General features: G+C 39.7%; 1 protein-coding gene across 1 annotated transcript in view; it reads right to left on the minus strand.

Moving 5' to 3' along the window:
- DCHS2 (dachsous cadherin-related 2) overlaps positions 1–16,486 on the minus strand; it is a 1,158,653-nt gene that overhangs the window by 283,231 nt on the left and 858,936 nt on the right. Inside the window, exon 14 of the mRNA XM_044062423.1 lies at positions 5,765–5,878. Coding sequence (XP_043918358.1) covers positions 5,765–5,878 — 114 coding nt within the window. The remainder of the gene's footprint in view (positions 1–5,764; positions 5,879–16,486) is intronic.

The following is a 16,486-nucleotide window of genomic DNA, read 5'->3' on the forward strand; positions in this document are numbered from 1 at the left end:
CAAGATGAATTGCTTTGCAGTAACAAGAAAAAGGGAGTTCCAGACTGACAACCATCTGCTCCTGCCCCAACTGTTGTTCTAGCTTTACAAATCCTAGCACTGGGATTTGAAAATACTGGGTGCTGAAGATGCTCAATCCATACATTTTTCAGGAACCACTGAATCTTTCTCTTGTGTAACCTGGCAAGTGGTATCACTGGCATAATAGACACGATTAGGCCTAGAATTCTGAGGTGTTATCTGTCTGAAGCTGGAGTCAGATGAGGAAAGTCTAGGAGTACTTCCTGATAACTTTCCACTTTGTCTCGAGGTGAAATGCTTTTTGCATAAGAATGTCTGCAAGGCACCCTAAAAACAGAATCCTGTGTGATGGAGTCAAGGATGAAACTTTTCTTAAGGATTTCTGGCATCTTGACAAATATTTATTTCACACAAATGCACAAGCAATCTAAATAAAGAAAAATGTGTATACCTTACAACCTGCAGTGAGCCACCACAGGAGCTAGGCACTTTCTAAACACACTTGGTGCAGTACATAGTGGGAAAAGTAGTGCAGAGAACTGATAGTGTGACCCAGATACCTCACAAATGTGTATGATATTGGAATGTGATGGTAAGAATCTATGAGGTCTAAGGCTACCATAACACAGTGATCTAGGGAAAGGGCTAACACTGACTGGAGTGTCAACATCTTGAAATCTGTAACTTTCACATAAAGATTGAGGAAGGAGCGATACAAAACAGGTCTCCCCAAGTACTCTTTTTTGGATACCAGAAATGTTCTGGAATAAAAGTCCCTTCCTAAGTGTTCTGCAGGAATATGTTCTATAAAAGTTGTTTCTAACATATGTTGGAGCACCCAAGGAAACAAGTCTGTTTGGTTTGAAGAGTGTAGGGATCCCTCTGAAAGGAGGTGGACAGTCTATCCATTGCCAGTTGTAACCCTCCTGAATCACCTTTAAAATCCATCTCTCTGAAATTATCTGTCAGCAAGCTGAAGCACTGAGGGACAGATGACTTGAAAGTGGAAGGGAAACAGGGATAGGAGGATGGGGAAAGGTGACCAGGTCTCTAGCATAGTCATTCTGAAGCTAGTGTCTGACTTTTTTTTTGGAATGTCCCTTGTTTTCTAGGTTTGGAGCTGTTACACTCCTGGCATCTTCTTTTGATGTCTCCTTGTTATTAGGCTGCATTATCTGGCTGTTTTTCCTTTGAAAGGAGTAGAGGCTTTACAAGGGAAGAATTTGGGGATATGAAAAATCCTAGAAACTCCACGCAGTAATTTACCTCTGTCATCCCATTTTTTGAGTACATGAGTATCAGCAGACCCAAACAAAACTTCTGAGTCTAGATGAGAACTCAAACTTTCTGACTTGAAGTAATCTGAAAAGTTTTGATTACACACTCAAAAAAAAGTCTCCTCAAAACAATAGCTGAAGCAGAAGCCCTGGGAACAGCATCAGCACAATCATGCACACTCTTTAAGGCATGTTTAGAAACTTGAGACAAGTTAGACCCAATATGATTCAAATAAAACCTACCTTCAGGGGTCAGGGAAGAAGAAAATTCTATCAAATATTTAGCACACTTCAAAATGAACTCCCACATATAGCCCTGATAGTTCAGGATTCTGAAAGCTTATGTGGCAGAAGAAAAAAGTTTCTTATTATCTGGTTATTTTCTGATTTTTTATTACTGTGGATCGCTTCTCTTTGATGAATAAAGGCTTGTTGTTTTGGAACACTACCCAGGTTTCATGTTGTTTGTTGTTGTTTGCCTTTTGGCTTTTCCTGGTAAGGGGTCGCCACAGCGGAACTCCAGTCCGCTAATGATTGGCAGTAGATTTTTTTACGAAACGCCGAGGTGCCAGCTCGACGCTCAACCTTCAACGAAGTCACGCCCATTTACACACGCGTGTCTTTCGAATGCTACCCAACCGTGGGGAGGACATGCAGACTCCACACAGAAGGCACTCCGAAGCCCAGCTGAGAATTGAATGGGAGAACCTCTTGCATACCACTGCAGCTAATTCTACCCAGGTTTTCAAAGATGTTTTAAGACCACAAGTTTCCTTTTTTTTTTTTTTTTTTTGCTCAACACTTGTAGTGGTGAGGTTGGAACTAGACAGATTCCTGTGCTTGTTCATTTTTTAAGAAGAAAAAAGTTTCTTACCCTGTCAGTCCAACCACCACCCCTTCTTATCCCCAGGAACTCGGTTGGAGGAAGCAAGGTGCTTTTTCCCTGCTTGAGCCATAGGAGTAGTTGCAACTAGATCAGCTGTAAGATGAGAATAGAGAAATGTATTTGCATGTGAAACTCAATATAATTTATTTTCTTTTTTTAGAACTGATGGGAGAGATTCAGGAGCATTAGAGGCATTTTTAATATGTCCTGCAAAGCAGACAAAATAGGAGGAATGGGTGCAGAAACAGGGATTTCTTGTTTGAATAAATCATAATATCTGCACCCCTACCTCCACCCCCCTGGGCAACATCTGTCTGTTCTCAAGCAAATATACCCCTTCATATGAAAATAGTCTCAAAAAAGGAGAAAGTTTCTACTGGTACCATTTTTGTCTTGCTATCCATAGAATCAGAGTCTCTGGGTATAGATCCTGGGGTGAGTAAATACTGTCGCTAACAACATCCATCAGAAAATGTGTCCTGTTCCTTAGAAACAGGAGCAGCAGATTTGGAGAAAGGCATATAGCACCTGACTGTAATAAACTCCTGGCTAGGATAATAGCATTTTTACAGACAGCAACCATTTCTTTATTTTTCAATATGATTAACTTTCTTCATAGGTTCATACTAAGCTAACTACCCTTGTGAGCCATTTTAAGCCTAGTCAATTATCCCTTGTGAGATTCAAACCCTGCACCTTGTACTTGCAAGGCAAACACCTTAACCATTAGACCACCCTCCCAACCCTGTTTCTTTTTTTCTAAGTACATCCCTAAGGGATGAATGACTAGTTTGCAGCATATCATCCCAAACAAAAGGTCTCTCTCTCTCTCTACAGACACCTCAAGAAAATCCTCTTTAAGTATCTTCTGTACCCAAATTGGATGGTACTTCCATGTCCAAGCAGGGAGAAGAGCCACAGAGGTATGTCTGATCCCCAGTCCATAGCGGCCAGCAAGGCTACACCAGAGTTTTTCATGGAAATAGTTAAGTTTTCTGAGGAACCAGTAGTGACCATTGCAGTTTAGAAAAAAGTTACCACTCCAGCTGTAGCCAAAAACCAGACTCTCGAGTCTAGTGACAGTATTTTAATTCCACTGGTCAAAGTTAAAATCACACAATGTAAATAAAAAAAGCTGTTAAGTAAAATAACACCCAAGAATACATCCAAAATGAACCACAGTCAAGCGCTTTTGTCAGTCAAGACGTCATCAGAACTGTGTATGATGGCAATAGTACATCCTTATAAAAGAACACTCCCCCAATCAGCTCTTCCAATTCATTATTAAAATCATACAGCAACATTATGTCCACTCTAAGAAATTCAAAACAATTACTTAAGATAAATAACATTAGTAGGTATAAGGGTCTAACTTTTTATACCAAAATTAGTTCATATTAAACAAGAAAGACACTTTTTAGGCAGACTTATTTTATAATCTTGTTGCCCTAAGTTTTAATTCAGATTTGATTGAGACATTATCATTAATACATGGGGCAACCGTGGCATTCAACCGTAGTTGCCACCTCATTTCAGCCCGGTCTAATCTATTTTTCCAGTCACCCCCCCCCCCCCAAAAAAATCCTTACCAACCACTTCCAAAATACCAAACAAAAAAGTATGGTCAGGGTTTGTTTTAATGTGTCGGTATAGTGCATTGTTTTCATCCTGTTTCTTAAGGCTGTAAAGGTGCTCATAGATCCTTCTTCTAAACCTCCTCTCAGTTTTTCCAATACAAAAATCCTGACTAACCATTGCAGTTTAGCCACCATCAGCTGAGGCACAGCAATAGCCCACACAAAAGACATCGACTCATGTTTTAACTATTTTTTCTTTTTAAGTATATTAGGAGAAAGGCCAGGAGGACTCAGATAAGTATCCATACACTAACCAGGGAAGAAGCATGTTTGCCGTTATTGTGTTCCTGAAGGAGTCATTTGTAAGGTAAATTGTCACTGTAATAAAAAGCACACAACCCTTCCAATCCACTCAAATTTACCCCACAACAAAGTAACACAAGCAGCACACAGGAAATTTCTATCCAAAGATAGAATTAAATAAATTAGCTGCCCAGTAAAATAGCATAAAGCGTAACTAAACCAAGTGTAAGCAGAATTATCCACATATAATCCCATTATTTTCCCATATAATACTTTCTGACTGTCCAACCACACTTTTAAAAAACAGAAATAGACTTAAATATACCCTAGAGCAATAAAAGACTGCCAAATCCTACCAAGCATTCACTACAGACAGTAATGGTAAGGTGTATTAAAAGTTGATATTCTTCAAGTGACACCGCTATTTACCACAAAAACAGCAAAACACTAAAATTTATTCAAAATATAATTGATATGAGTAGATAGGCTCCATCCAAATGGCTCTCATCTATCTGACAGGAAGCCTTGGCCAAGCACTGCACAGGAGAAGATTCAAAGATACGTCTGCACAAGACTGCAAGAAAGTACTGAAGGTTTCTCATCATTCTGCATACTTCTGACTGTGTGGGAGGGTGCCAGAGATTTGGGAAGTTGGCCAGGTGCAGTATCGTTGGCACAATACAACCTACAGGTTCCTGCAGCAGTGAGAATGATGAACATCTCAGTCTTCTGATGAGGTCATCCAGTCACTTGTCTAAAAAGAATTGTTCAGTCGGTGTTTAGTAGCTGTTAAAGAGTTTTGATTAGTTGAATCTGTTCTCACTGAAATAGAATTAGTGCATTCCCTAGCAACATTATCATTAAGGTTATGTTCTTCTCCTAATTAACAGATCTTAGGATCTTTAATGCCAGTTTTCTCCTTTATCATAGATCTGTTTTAAAAGACATTGCCACAGCAATTAACTTTCAGGTATAACAGTATAACAATCAGCTCACTGTGTATATTCATCATATCAATGTAATTATAATTTATAAGCAACCTCTTATATTTTCTAATAGCTCATTAATGGCTGATCATTCATACATTGATAATATATCACGTTTTTTACCAAATAGTGTCTATTCCAACATGGCACAACATGGGAGAAAAGTAAAACTTCACTGTTGCCGAAAGGTGCTCTGGCAAAACTTACTCGGTCTACCAGTGTTTGATTTTTTTTGTCTGTCATTAGCTCGATATACTCTCAAATTTGTAGCATGTAAATAATTAGTAACAACAGGAAGGCACTGTGATGTATATATTACTTTTGTAACTAAATGTTAGCAATTTAAAATTGTCATGCTGTTGCCTCAATGACTAAGTCTAAAATACCTGTGTATTACTGAACATGTGCAAAGAGTGAAAGCGTGAGTCTACATCCAGCTGGATGCACCACGTCTGTAACATTCAGACCACAGTAAAGCCATATTTTAATTAATGTTTTGTCTCACATATACTGTTTGCATTGTCGTGCAGCGCAATAGTCTAGGTTGGATGCAGCAGATATAATCACAGCTGTGAACAACCATTTTGTTCTATTTGCATTGTTCTGAAGCAAGCCTAAGAATTAAAATTGTTTACACAACAGGAAATGGCGAGTGAAAAACCTTATTAATTTTGAATGATCTAATTTACAAAGAAAGACATCTTTCATGCTTACCAGTTCTAGGATTTATCCTGAAGGTATCTGTCTCACCAGCACCAAAAAGGTTATACTGAATGCTCCTTCCACTCAGATCAGGACTATAGGCTTGCACAGTAATCACAGATGCTCCTGTAGAAACAGTATGTATCCAAGAGAAATGCTTGACATTTAAGATGATCAGAATACAAACAAATCTTTTAACACCATCTTGGCATCATTTTATAAAATTATCATGTCAGTTTATAACATTAATACACTGCTAACTGATAGTAAATTACAAGAATTATACATTAAAACACTGAAGACGTTTTCATGAAAGGAAAAAACTAACAAATACAGCTATATTGTAAGATCACTTAATGCTTTGCTAATGTAGTTTGTAATAGTAGATGCTCATCATATTGATTCCTGCTACATTAGCCTCAGCTATGTGGGTCATATCCTGCCAAGGATATAATAGCCAGAAAGCTTCCAAAGCTTCAGGGCACCTGCCATATACCCAAACTGTCAGTCAGTTTGAGCTGAGCTGACTAAAAAGTAGGTATTGGACACCAAGCCCTTCAGAACTTTTCTGTCACAGAAGTGCATAGTTTTGAGGATTGACGGTCAGCTTATGCTCTTCCTTTGCTGAGCAAATAAGTTCCTTTTAGGGAAAAAACTCCCATTAAAAAAAAATGTATATGTTTGATAGCATTGCTCAGGAAGTTATTCTAAAGCTAGGAATTTATGTTTTAATGAACGGTCACTAGATTGTATTGTACTTTTAAACAAGAGTGCTCTTTTTTTTCCTTAAAGTTAAAAAGTTGTTTAAAATATTTTTAAAATGCTGTGGAAAAATGTGTTTATTTTACTTTTTGGGGCTGGCTAAGTTTTTAAAGTGTTTTTCTGTGATAGCAACTTTGAAAGACTTACATTTTAACTGGCTATTGCTGCTTGTTTTTCTTGGGAAAGGGGAACCATTTAGGCTTGATTATGGAACAAACTGTCAGTCCACCACTCAGTCCTTCTTGAAACTACAAAAAGCTACAATTAAGTAAACAGCCTTTGCCAACAGTAGCAGGCTAGCAATTTGTCTTAGCTGCAGGTGGGTGACTCTGCTGTGGCCATTAGTTGCACCTCAGACCACTCAATCTTTGACCCTGGATCATTGTGGTGTGTATCACCTACAGCCACTGTAGACTGGGGGTAAGCCACATCCTCTGTGACTGTTGGGATACCCCAGTCGGCAATGGACAGCCACTCTTGTCACTCCTGGGAGAGGGAACAGAGAAGGCTTCCTTGTTGTGCCCATCCCTGGGGAAGCTCCTTCTCCCATTAATAATACTGTTGACCCCATTTTTCTTATTAAAAAGAAACAGAAACCTAAACATTTATCTACTCCTCCTTAAATTTCTTTGGATGGAAAATATTTATTTTATTTATTTATTGATTTATTTATTTATGTATTTATTTTACATTTGTTAACCGGGTTAGTCTGGCTGAGCTTTTGGCTCATTTTCAGCAGAGACCCGGGGAGAAAAGCTCCTCAGGACTAGAAAACAATTTATTAAATTTTAGTAACATAGTAGTAACAATCAGCTATAGGATCTTACAAGCAGAGACCTGGAGAGAAAAAAAAGCTCCTCAGGCAATTCAATTACACAGAGTATTAACAATTGGTAGACAAGTATGTGAGTTGTTGCAAACAAGGTTTTAAACAATTAGCAGAAGAAAATGTGACTAGTTACAATTATTATTTAAGCTGCTCAGAGCAAAATGTGTTAATAGGCAGATGCTTATTTAAAGTGGGTAGGATCTAGTTGTATAGGAGTTTGGAAACAAGAAAGGAAAGTAAGAATGGCTAGTAGGAGATAGGGGAGGCAGAGTATAGGAGACAGACTAGACAAGTAGGTTGTTTTGAGACTGTAAGACTTAAGAGTGGTTGGAGATAGAGGAAGGGAAGAGGTATAAGAGTAGAGATACATTAAGAGTGAGGTGGTGAAATAGGTGAAAGAATAGTGGTTTCAGGGTGTTTGGCTACAGTGGCAAGACCACTTTATATTTAGGTATTTTCTTGTGGCTAATTTGAAATTTTTGCTATGCTGGAGGGATTTTATTTCCAAGGGGAGTTGGTTCCAGGATATACCTGGGTTATAGTTATAGAAAAGGCAGCCTATTTTGGTTTTGGGTTTGTAGATGTCTAATAATTCTTGATTTGAACTGCGTAGCATCTTAGCAAGGGAATATTTGGATATGACAGTTCAGAGGCTGGGGCAGAAGGAGGGTAGATAGAGGATAGAGTGAATGATTTGTAGTTGGTATAGTTGGAGCAGCTGAGGGAATTCTAGCCAGTCTAGTTGCTGTAGCGCTAAGCAGTGGTGTGACTTGTAGGTTTGGTCAGCTGCAAATCTGGCGATCTTATTATAGGTAGTTTCAAGCTTGGAAATAAGTGTAAAATTTAGGTTTGTGAATGTGTGGCAGCTGTACAGGAGTGATGGGAGTAATAAAGCCTGGGAGAGAGCTATTCCGGCAGTGCTAGTTAAGTATTTCTTGCTATGGAAAAGGTGTCCAAGTTTCTGATGTGTTCTTTTTACCGAGTTAGTAATATGGAGATCAAACTTAAGTTGATCATCTATTGTAACACCTAGCAATTTAGTACTAGATTCAGATGAGATGATAGTGCTGTTGCAGGATAAGATGGTAAATGTACTTTTGAATGTGGTGATGTTTTTAGGGAAGAAGAGTAGGAGCTTATTTTTTTTTTGATTAAGTATTAGTTTGTTATCACTAAGCAAGTCTCGATGGTGAGGAAGGATGCCTGGGTAGTTGAGTGGAGGTTAGTTGGCTTGTCAGCAATGGTTATAACAGTTGAGTCATCAGCATATTGCACACGAGATGATTGGGGACAAGAGGAGCAGAGCAAGTTGGTGAAAATATTAAAGAGTAGTGGTCCAAACTCCCATTTGTACAGTGAGAGGGGAGGATAGTGCAGAGAGCCATTTAACTTGATTGCTGGCATGTAGACAAATAGCTGGAGAACCAGGAAACAGTATGGGGAGATAAATGTAAGTTAGTGAGTTTATCTAGAAGGAGTGGGTGAGAGACAGTGTCAAAGGCTTTAGAAAGGTCAAGGAATAGGCATGAGACAAGTTTATTGTTATCACGAGCTAGGGAGACTATGTTGATGAATGATATGAGTGCAGTAGTTGTACTGTGCTTGGGATGGAAACCATGATGTGTGGGTGTGAGAAGGTTTACCTGGTGAAGGTAATGCATTACCTGCTTGTGAATGCATTTCTCTAGGATTTTTGAGAGTGGAGAGAGTATAGCAATCGGTCTGAGATTGGATATGTCTGAGAAGTTGCCCCCTTTGTGAATGGGTAGAATAAAGAAATTCTTCCGTACAGTGGGGACATAGGATTCAGAAATGGATTGGTTGATTAAGGTGAATACAGGATAGGCAAGAGGTTCAGAGGCAATCTGCAGGAAGTAAGAGGGTAGCTTGTCAACAGATGGGGAGCAAGGTTTAAGTTTAGAGAGTAATGACTTTACATAGTTGATACTGCTTTTAGAAAGAAGGAGTTAGGAGGGTTTGGAAGAGGTATAGAGTTTGTGGGGGTGCTAGTGTTGTTTCTGGGGGGGGGATTTATTATGGAGGTTATTGAGTTTATAAAATGATTGTTAAATTTGTTGGCTATGTCTTCAGGTGTTGCATTGGGACATGGCTTAGGAGAGGAAGGGTTTCCTGGATGATGAGTCTGTTTAATAGAGCTCCAGAATTTCTTTGCATCTGATTTAAGAGTAGAGGGAGGATTGGTAAAGAAATTTATTTTGTCATAATGGATGATTTTTTTTATTTTATTTCTGAGTTCTTTATATTTCTGAAGAAGATAAGGAGTCCTAGTTTTATTCCACATTTTCTAAATCCTATCCCGGTCATTCATGAGGGTTCTGGTAGATTTAGTGAGCCAGGGAGCAGTATTAGTTTTGATTCTAATTGTGCGAAGAGAAGCAAGGGAGTTAAGAATGTTTAGGAATGTAGTGCTGAAGGAGTGGACAGCTTCATCTAAAGGAAGAGTGGTGAGGTAAGACCAGTTAATTTTGGAAAGTTGGTGAATAAAGGAGTTAGGACAGAAATGAGAAAGTGAGCGGGTGGTAATAAGTTTGTTAGGTTTGGTAAGGTGGGGAGTATGTCTGGTAACTGTTATAGGGCAGTGGTTGCTGAGGGCGTTTGGAAGGGTTTGGGAGTTATAATAGTTTTGAGGGTAGGAGACCAATGTCCAGTCAAGAAGAGATTTATTAATGTAGGTTGGGGTTGTGATTAGCTGCTCAAACCCATGTAGGTTTATACAGGAAGTAGTGTTGGGAGCTTGTATTGTAAGCCAATCGATATTTACATCTTTCAGTATAATCATTTCATTGTGGATGGTATGTGAGAGGTGAGATAGGATGTTCTCAAGTATGTTAATATTATCACCAGGGGGAATATAGATAGCTGTGACAGTTATGGTGTTGAAACTGTTAAGTTTGAAGTTGGTCAGTAGGAGTTCAGCTGGTGAGAAGGAGGGTAAGTCTAGTGTGGGACTGATTTGGGAGAGACAATTGGAGTAGAGTATGGAGACTCCTCCTCCTTTTCTTTTAGGTCGATCTAATCTAAGGATATTATAGCCAGGAGGGATGATTTCACTGTCCAGATGGTGTGGTTTTAACCATGTTTCAGTTAGAGTAGCTATGTCAGGAGTATAGTTAGCTATCCAAGCATGGAGTTCTTGAACGTTATTTACAAGGCTCCTGACATTGATAGAGTGGAATTGTACTTCTTTTTGTGGGTTGGAGGGGTTGGCAGGTTTAGATACAGGGGAGTTATTGTTCAGGATAGTGTCTGTAGGGCCTGGGTTAGGATGAATGTCACCAGACAGAAGTAGGGGTTTGTAATGGGGTCTTAATTTGAGTAAGTAGACTTTGTTTTTTTGTTTTAAAGGGAGGGGGAGATATTTTTATTTTAGGAATGGGAGTGGTGGGGGGAAGGATGGAGGGACAAATTAGTAGATAGGGTTGTGGTGTAGTACTTGAGTTAAGAGTGGTGTTTGAGGGATGGACATAGGGAGTAGGTAATTGTGAGTGATAGGAGGTGAGGTGATAGAGTATAAGGAGTAGAGAAGGTAGGAGTATAATTTGAGTTGTAAGAGACATGTCACTTTATGGGATGTAGAACAGAGGATGAGAGGAAGGGGTGGGAGTAAAGTATAGTAGTCTTTGATAGTGGATAGGAGGCAAGTGTGGGGAGGAGCAAAGAAGGGAGGTAGTATGAGAACAGGAAGTAGAGGCGTGGGGGATTTGGGTGGAAGTGAGGGGGTGTGGTTGCATGGATAGGTATGAAAGTAATGATATGGGGGTGGGTGGGAGGAGAGCGAAGTGAGGGAAGTGAACAGAGTGGGACTACACCTTCCAGATAGAACTTAGCTAAAAAAAACTATCAGCTAGTCCAGGCAACCTTACTAGAGACGCTACACCTGGAGGGCTTTCAGCTGCAATCAGAGCAAATATGGAATCCAGGGTTTTTAAAACCTTTGGTGTGTTGTACCTGAGCAATCACTTGGAGGGGTGGGGGAAGGGAGGGAAACCATCAATTGGAATTTGAAGTAGCAGGGGAGAATCCAAGGCACTCTGCTAACCTAGCTAATTATCAAAAGACAGCCAAGGAAATAAGGTAAACATACAGGCACCCTTGTTCAAGGACTGGAAGGTTTATCCAAGAAAAACTATGTGCAGGAGTACACCACAGGTAGAAGTTGTATGCTGTTTACTAGTCTGCAATGGCAGATTTTATTCTCTTTTATATTTGTATTCCCCTTTGCTCATTGTTTGCTGCACACAATGTAGCTAAAGATAAAAGCAGCTGGAGACTTTGTACCTCTGGCTGTCTGGCTCCGGGTTCAATTAGTTTCTGGTAAAAGAAAGAGGGATACCTCTTTTCCTGAAAACATTCAAGATTCTGAAGCTGGACTGGAAGATGAAGAGACAGATACAGGGTTTTCTCCTCGGATTTCTGGTTTAGACTCTAGGATAGTTCAGTTTCTGATTCCCCCTGTAAGCAATTCTCTTTCTCAGAGACTATTTCTACAATGTGCAGTGTTTTTAGTGGGAGAACGCTGAAGTTTTCTCAGTCACTCAGAAAATACTATGAGCTGTTACAGAAGGAATTTCCAGAACCTTCACCTATTCCTCCACTTCTGTATGTGATGTATGTGTTACTGCCTGCAATTTTCTGGATAGTCAGACAGCTATTCATAAATAGGCAGATAGGATGTATGACTTTTCTCAGTCATTTAAGTTTTTATACACTCTCCCCAAGCCTGACCCAGCAGCTATAGCTGTAGCTGATCCTACTGCTGATAAAGATTTGATTAATTCCAATCCTACTTTTCTGGTAAGGATGGGAATATTATTGGTAAGTGTGGGATAAATATTGTATGCTTCTGTAACTTCAGTTTTTAGAATTTTCAGGCTCATATGTTAATGATTATTCTTACTAATTGTGAAAGTATGAAGAATGTTTTGTCTGCAGTTTCTTCATGTGAAGAATAATCTGCTTCCAATAATTTATTATACAAGTCACTACTCATTGTTTACACTGTGTGTATGACACTGTTGATACTTCTTTCACAGCTATGGCCACTGGTACTGCTTTGAGGAGGATTGCATGGCTGCATTCTCAGAACCTCCATGATAATGTGAAAAATGAGATTCTGTATTCTTCAGATAGATATTTACTTTTTGGCCCCTCTGCTGCATGGGGTGACCAAAAAGTATGATGAAAGGGGTAAGCTGATACAGGGAATCTCTTAAGATTATTCAGCCCTCCTTTTCCAATTTTTCTAAGGGATTCTCTAACCCCTTATCCAATTTTGGCAAAATAAGTAGTCTCAACAAAATGCAGGTAAACAGACTTTAAGAAGAAACTGCAACAGGGGTCCAACAAAGGACAGTCCAAAAAAGTCAGAATAACTATTGATGGGACCTTGTTCCCACTCCCATCCTGACAGCCCCCTTTCCCTTCCAGAAAATCAGAATCTCCAGTTTTCTTCTTCGTAACAGTAATTTCAAACAAATGGGATATGACGATCTTTCAGCAAGGTTATAGATGGCAGTGGGAGGAAATTCCTCATATCCAAGTTGTAATCCTTAATCCACCTAAGCATACTTTTGATTTCTACCCATCCTTCATTACATGCTGTCCCAGGGAGTGATAGAACCAGCTCTTCATTCAAAGGTGGGAAAAGGGTTTTATTCAAGGATGATTTTAGTGCTGAAAAAAGAAAATGCTTGGAGACCAGTTCTGAATATTTCTCTCCTATACCTGTTTGTGATAGTGCACAGGTTCAAAATGCTGTCATTTCAAAACCAGTTGCTTCTTTTTCCTCATTCAAGTTTCCTGGTAAGACTAGATTTAAAAGATGTTTATCATCACATCCCTATTCATCAAGACTTCAGGTGTTTCTTAAAGTTTTGTGTGTCTGGATCACATTATCAGCTCTCTGCCTTAACCTTTGGACTATCTACTGCACAGAGAGTCTTCACAAAGTTTCTAGTTCCAGTTATAGCTCATTGCAGGCTACAGGGAATCCATATTTTCCATATTTAGATGACTTGCTTATCTTTGCAGAGTCTTTTTTCAATATGTCAGGGATCTCTCAGTTGGGTGAGAGATCTCTGTCACTTGGGTAAGAGATCTCTTACACAAGCTAGGATTCCTAGAGAATGTTCAAAATGTCTTTTTTGACTCATTCATACAGGCTGTGTTCCTTGGTTGTCAACTAGACATCTCAGTTCAAACAGCATTTTTTCCACAGGAAAAAATAGGTCTATATCTAGATCTGTTTCTGAATTTTTCCACTCAAAATGTGGTCACTGAGAGGAAATAACTTTGGATTTTGTGTCTCATAACATCTATGATTCTCATGATACCCCTTGAAGATTCCACATGAGAAAGCTACAATGGTATCAGAAGTCTCTTTCGACCCAGCACCAACATCCTTTGTCTTTTCAAATCATTGCGCTGGTGTTTGTGAGAAGGGAAATTGCTTACTGGAGACAGCAAATATCTTAAAATCCATGTCTCCCATTCTCTCTCCTTCTTCCAAAGCAGTCAGTCACGACAGATGCCTCAGACTTTGTTTCTGGATGGATAAAACTGCAAGGCATGTGAGACACTAAGGACAGACACAAGCACATAAATGTAAAGGAAATGCATGCCCTAATCAAGGCACTCAACCCTCTGAATCATCTTTGGTCCCTGGGGCCTCTTCAAGTTGTTACAGACAATACCACAGTCATTTGGTACATCAACAAGCAAGGGGGAACTAAGTCATATCCCCTTTGCAGGCATCCTAAATTAGCTTGGGATATAGCTTCACAGCACACCCTCACCCTACAGGTATCCTGAATTCCATTAGAGCAAAATTGTCAGGCAGACAAGCTGAGCAGGACTAGGGCAGACCCTAATGAATGGAAATTAGATCGGGGGGGGTCTTCCAAGATTTGATTCATCTGTGGGGAGTTCCTCAAGCAGACCTATTTGCTCCATCTTTGAGCAATCAGATGGCAAAATTCTGCTCCAGGGCTGCATGGAAGAAGGCCTGGAAGACAGATACTTTTTTTTTCCCTGGAGGGAAATGTTCCTATATGCTTTCCCAATCTTTCCACTGACATCTAGGGTAGCTCTGAAGACTAAGAAGGAATGCCCCCAGGCAAAAGTGGTTCTACCTTCTACTGTAACTGGTAAGAAGTGGAAATTGCCGCAAGCTTCAACACAGAATGGATCTACTCACACAAGATCAAGGGGTGTTTGATACACCCCGACCCCAATCAACTTCAGTTGACTGCCTGGATGATAGAGTCTTAATTTCCTTTAGGCATCCGTTTAGTGAGTATGCCCAACAGATACTAATGGAAGCAAGAAAGCTGCTACTAGAAAATCATATAGTAGCAAAATGGAAAAGGTTTTCTAGTTGATGCCAGCAACATAACCAGCACCCATTCAGTTCTAGCTGTTCTCTGGTTTTACAATATTTGTGTCAGTTACTATCCTATGACCTTTCTTACTCCTCTATCAAGGTTAATTTGTCATCCATTTCAATATGCCTGCCCATGGATCCTCTTCTTTCAGTGTCTTCTCTGGTCAAAATGTTTTTGAAGGGTTTTGCAAATGAGACCTTCGAGAAAACTAGTGGCCTCTCCTTGGGATCTTAATTTTGTGTTAGAGAAGCTAACACTCGCTACATTTGTAGTAGCTAACCTGGCTGACTTGAAGTTCTTAACATGGAAAACAGTTTTACTGATGGCTCTGACCTCTGTAAGAAGGGTATATGAGTTGTAAGCTCTTATGATGAGCCAACACTATCTCATTTTCCACAGGGACAGGGCTTCTTTAAGAAGTAATCCTTCTTTTATTCCAAAAGTGGTATCCTAGTTTACTTTAAGCCAAATTATCCACCTCCCCATTTTATTTCCTGAACCTAAAAATGAGGGTGAAAGGATGCTCCAAAAAACTCACGTACTATCTTGAAAGCATTAAAGCTTTCACATCTTCAGATTAGTTGTTCATTTCTTGTGAAGGTAAGAAGAAGGGACAACCTGTGCCAAAGCAGAGTATTTCCAAATGATTGTCTTAGGCTATTACCTTTTGTTATACTCATCGCAACAAAACTATTCCAGGCAGGGTCAAAGCCCAGGCTACCAGGGCCTTGGTTTCATCTATGGCTTTTCGGAAAGGGTTGGATTCTATAAGTATTGTAGAAGCTGCAAGTTGGTCACCTGTACAGATTTTTACAAAACACTATAAGCTTAATTCCTTCTCTAGGTCTAGATCAGCCTTTGTTAGGACCCTTCTCCGGTGACTCCTAGACTCTTATAATTCCAGCTACCACCTCCCAAATGTGGTTAGCTAGGGTAATCTCCCCATATAGCTAAGGCTACTGCAGTAGTGATTAATATGATGAACATAGCACAGTTGTGTAAGTAAACTTATCATAATGGTAGATGCTGAAATGATCACTGCTGCGGTAGTAGCTCATTTCCTCCACCCCTGTGTTTTTTGTTGTGTTGTTTATGCAAGGGTGTACATTATTATTTTTTGTTCATAGGTTCATAGAAGATTACAAGGCTAATGGCTCAAGAGCCCTTAAAAGCCTAGCCAGTTTTACCCAAATTTTACCTAATTTTCTGTCCCTAAGGGAAAGATAAGAAGGGTCAGCAAGCAGGGTTTGACAATTTTTACAGACCGTGTCTATCCATAAGGGAATGGACGCCACCCCAGGAGTGAATTTGTGATTTCCCATCCACTGGTCCAGATTGTGCTTGAAGACTGTCAGAGAAGGGATCTGCTTTATGTGAATAGGAAGTCTATTCCAGAGGAAGGGCAATCTCTGGGAGTCATATCTGTCTCTCCAACATGATCTATTCAGGTCAGAGATCAGGTTTAGATCCTTGGAGTGGGTAACCCTCATGCAATTTGTTTTCTAAATATGTAACATTTCCATCAGGGCTGGGTCAGAGACTGCCTTGTTGGTCAGGCATAGATCACCCCTCAGTAATTGATAGGACACTGAATACAGTGATATGGCTTTTAATTGGTCAGCATATGATATGTTGTTTATACCTAGCATTTTTCTGGTAAGAAACCTCTGAGGATGCTCCAGCTGTTGCAGGTGTTTGGTAAGGTACATGCCAAAAGGTGTACTGTACTCTATTATTGAT

The sequence above is a fragment of the Protopterus annectens genome, chromosome 2.part1 (assembly GCF_019279795.1).
Source record: "Protopterus annectens isolate FY-2018-M chromosome 2.part1, PAN1.0, whole genome shotgun sequence".
Lineage (NCBI taxonomy): Eukaryota > Metazoa > Chordata > Ceratodontiformes > Protopteridae > Protopterus > Protopterus annectens.